The sequence below is a fragment of the Aulostomus chinensis genome, chromosome 8 (genome assembly GCF_037954235.1).
Source record: "Aulostomus chinensis isolate RoL2024-O1b breed Wild chromosome 8, RoL_Achi_v1.0, whole genome shotgun sequence".
Taxonomy (NCBI): Eukaryota; Metazoa; Chordata; class Actinopteri; order Syngnathiformes; family Aulostomidae; genus Aulostomus; species Aulostomus chinensis.
This window is the reverse complement of record NC_141327.1, coordinates 22,565,842-22,569,673: the sequence shown is the minus strand read 5'-3', so window position 1 is coordinate 22,569,673 and position 3,832 is coordinate 22,565,842. Positions and strand designations below refer to the sequence as shown.

Below are 3,832 nucleotides of genomic sequence, written 5' to 3'. Positions count from 1 at the left end.
GCAGTCTGCATCCGTCAGGGGGCACACGCAGGCATGAGTGCTTAAACACTTCCTACCATGGCATACCCAGGCTTCACAGAAGTCACATACTGCCCCCTTGTGGTAAAAAAAAAGACAAAAATCAGAGCCTTCGTATTTTCTGAAGTCAAAATGACCAACTAATCAAAAACTTGTTCATTTCCAGTGCGTTTAGGCTCTACCGCTCCTCTCTGAAGGGATGGGGGGGGGGGGGGGTGAAGGGGGGCCAGGATCTCTGAGCCATTCATTCACACTTAAAGGGAAAAGTGCTTTTTATCTATTTTTCTTGGTTTGTTATTTGCTGGCTAGTTTTTGACTTTTTTTGACCTTTCATTACACACAGGCTGGGTGCAACGACTGTTCATGGGGGTTCCAACTGGAAGTGGCATTATTTCAGAATATCCATTTGTGCTTGAATGTCATCTCTGTATTTCATGGCGTCTGTCTTTGTATTTTCCTACATTGGCTTTATGAGCTGTTGGTAGACATTTTGATGAAAAAAGTATACCTGTTCTATTATTTTCTATTCTATTCCAAACCTCCAACTTTTGTACCCCTTAAATGCCAGGCACTAAAAAAACAGGTTTAAAGTCTTTCGAGCTTTCATCACACAGCCTTTGAATGAGCATAAATTCCTTCACATACATCTCCGACACCTTTGACAGGCAGACATCAGAAGCCAACAAGGTGATCACCAGCTGATACCGATGTATGGCAGATAAATCAGAGCATCTCAAACTATTAAGACTCATTACTTTGGCAGAGAATTCTTATCTTTATTATGACGCCCTTAATGTGCTAGTTCATGGCAGGAAGAGACAGTGATTGTGGGCATCACACAGGCTGGGTTCCCCTGGGTGCTGCTCAGAGTATCCTATAGTGACCACATCTGTATGATAGGACCAGTAGGTGGTGGAGGTTACATTTGTACCTATAATTACTGACTTTTACTGTCATGAATTCAAACTTACCACCATAGCCATTCCAGTGCTGTGGATCCCGGGATGTTTGATAACACAATCTGATGACTTCATGCACTTGGTTTTGCCTTAAAACACACAGACACCACATCCATAGCTTAGCAAGGCTGTTATTGTGACAAATTAGGAATGAATAATATTAATATCAGTCGATTCTGATCACGTGATAACATTTCTCTATAAACAGATACATCATGTACAGCTTGCAAAGTAGAGCAGATATTGTACATGAGTACATGTTACAGTTGACTCACCACACTGAGCGCAGACAGGCAGCTTCTGCACTGCATTACAAAAGTAGCAAAAGGCTCTGTTCTTCTGTTTCCTACGAAGTTGCGTCATGAAAAGGAAAAAAGACGGTTAGATCTTCGTACACACTTCTGGTACCATTTGAGTGTTTATATATATATAGTTACTAACCTCTGACATTTGTCACACTCCTACAAAGCAAGAAACCAATGAAGAAATAAATATATGAGGCCGTTTAGTGTTAAAATGTCGTAAATGTGTATTAGCTGCAGTACATCGCATTACCATGTTGGAGTTGCAGGGGTGTTTGGCCACATCAACATGTTCCCGGTTGGCTCGACTCTGTTTCTCTCGCTCCTTGCGGCTCTCAGCCTTTTTCCTCGCACCAGTCTTCTTTTTAGGCATTTCTGCTACTGCAAGCTAGGAAACCCACAGCTAACAACAGGATAAGATCCAACAGGTATACCTACGGATGACACGTACACAGCCGTGAGCAAGCTAAATCACATCGATCTTATTAGATCAGCTTTGAGAATGAATAATAGCATGAATATGAATAACAGTACACAAATGAAATTATAAAGGTAGATCCCTATCACACTGAAACCACTCATCCCGGACTGAGAAAACTTTATACAATGTTGGCTAATGTTGACTAGTAACTAGCATGTCGGCATGAGTCACACGACAGATTTTGTTAACTTTAGTTCGAGTCTTCAATTACCTATTTATTGTCTGTGACTTCCATGAATGATTCTGAATGTTACATACAGGTGTCATTAAAATGTAAGGGTCTAATCTGCGTAATTTTACCGTAATGAAGATGATGAGCGCTTCAACCACAGGCTTCAACTGTTACCGAGTCCGTCTCCAAAAGAAGTCCGGACTGAAACTTGCCCTACTCGTTCTTCTTCGAGTGTCCTTGTGTCCGTGGAGTAGCACTACTGCCCCCTACTGGGTGCATTTATCTTAATTATATCTCAAAGGGACTATTGTTTCCGTTTGGTGACCAGCATCGCACAGACCGCGGGGATTGGAGCGAGCTGTGCGGGTTGCTGGGACCTGTTCTTAGTCTTGCAATCATTACCTCATCGCTTTTAATGCTTTCCTTATGTTTCACTATTTAATTTGGCACTTCCTGTAGGTCGTGTATGTAGACTACCAGCCCCACTCTTGGTTTACACGATGATATCGCTTTACAAATTAAATGTGAATGTGCCAGAATTATTATTAAATTCTGGAGAACCCTCTAATTTATTATTTATAAATCCATGTGTTTAACACCATATATGTGTAACATGTTTGTGATCGTCTACACTTAAGCACGTTACAGTCTTAAGATGTTTGCATCAAACTCTCTGATTCAGATTCAGATGCAGAAAACTTTATTTAGCACCGTGGGGGGGGGGGGGGGCAGTTAAGAGAGCAGAGAGCGGTACAGTTTGTACAAAGGCATTAAAAAAAAGGGGAAAAAAGCCAACAAAAACCGCTCTGAGCCCGGGCCGGTCGTCCGCACCATATGGTCCGCACGAGCAGCGACCAGATCTGCAGTAACTCCTGAGGAATTATAATTAACTTTATTAGTCTATAAATAGTTAGAAATCATTGATAAAATAGCTGGTTTGAATGGAGGAACCTTTCATGCAGCCATCATTAAGTTCATGTGGGCTCACAACCGAGTTTACTTAAAGGGACTTATTAGTTTTATTCATTCTAAGACAGCTCCTTAGTGCAAGTGTATAAATACTTCTAAATACCAACTTGATGGAAACTGCTCCCTTACGTAACTGCTGTTAATATATCAGTTCTATATCCCTGTGCGTATAATTTTTTTTTAAATAAACACAGGTCACATAAAATATTGTATAATCATCACGTCATTTTAATTAATCGTAACTGATGGTCTACGAGAGTCTGTTCAGGATATTTTTAGGCATGTTTCATCACGTTTGTTGTCAGTTCAATATATGTGAGGCAAAACACGCAAAAATGCATGAAAAAACAAAAAAATATTCAAAAGGAGAGAAATTAAAAACAAATTTTATATCATTTCAAAATGTACTTCTTTGATAATGAAAAACAGAAAAGCATTTTACTTTTTTCAATACTTCTGCTTGCTTTTATTACACACACGATTATTCAGGTGACACTTGAGGCTCCAGCAGTTTATCCAGATATAAAATATCCTCCTCCTCCTCTCCTGCTTTCGATTCGCACCAAAATTCATACATGAAGTCACAAAAATTTGACAAACGCTAAAAGACTGTCAGTCTTACCTTTTTTTCTGTTAATATAAAGCAACACAAGTCATAAATCAGAAAAGGAAATATTTGCTTTACAGATTAGAGTTTGTAAATGTGAAGATTTTTTTTTAATTATCGTTTTGGAGCGACTGTCTAGAGTGCAGTTCGGTTTGTGAGGCAACATTTTTAGTTACAACTGTTTATTTCTGCATTTGTCAGTAAAACCTTTGAATGACAGCAGCTCCACGTGCCGCGGGGCGTCACAGAAACCTTGTCCCCGCCCAGGTCACGTGACCGCGACCAGCGAGCCAATCTCGGAGCAGCTGGCGGTGAACAACAACA

General features: G+C 40.2%; 1 protein-coding gene across 1 annotated transcript in view; it reads right to left on the bottom strand.

The window, feature by feature from the left end:
* The window catches only part of noazfp (nucleolar atypical zinc finger), a 7,057-nt gene extending 4,883 nt beyond the window's left edge, over positions 1-2,174 (bottom strand). Inside the window, exons 1-6 of the mRNA XM_086210240.1 lie at positions 2,061-2,174; positions 1,533-1,713; positions 1,419-1,438; positions 1,253-1,323; positions 990-1,066; positions 1-96 (exon numbers count right to left, since the gene is read on the bottom strand). The exon at positions 1-96 is cut by the window's left edge and continues 31 nt beyond it. Coding sequence (XP_086066366.1) covers positions 1-96; positions 990-1,066; positions 1,253-1,323; positions 1,419-1,438; positions 1,533-1,652 — 384 coding nt within the window. The 5' untranslated portion in view covers positions 1,653-1,713; positions 2,061-2,174. The remainder of the gene's footprint in view (positions 97-989; positions 1,067-1,252; positions 1,324-1,418; positions 1,439-1,532; positions 1,714-2,060) is intronic.
* Positions 2,175-3,832: the final 1,658 nt, after the last annotated feature.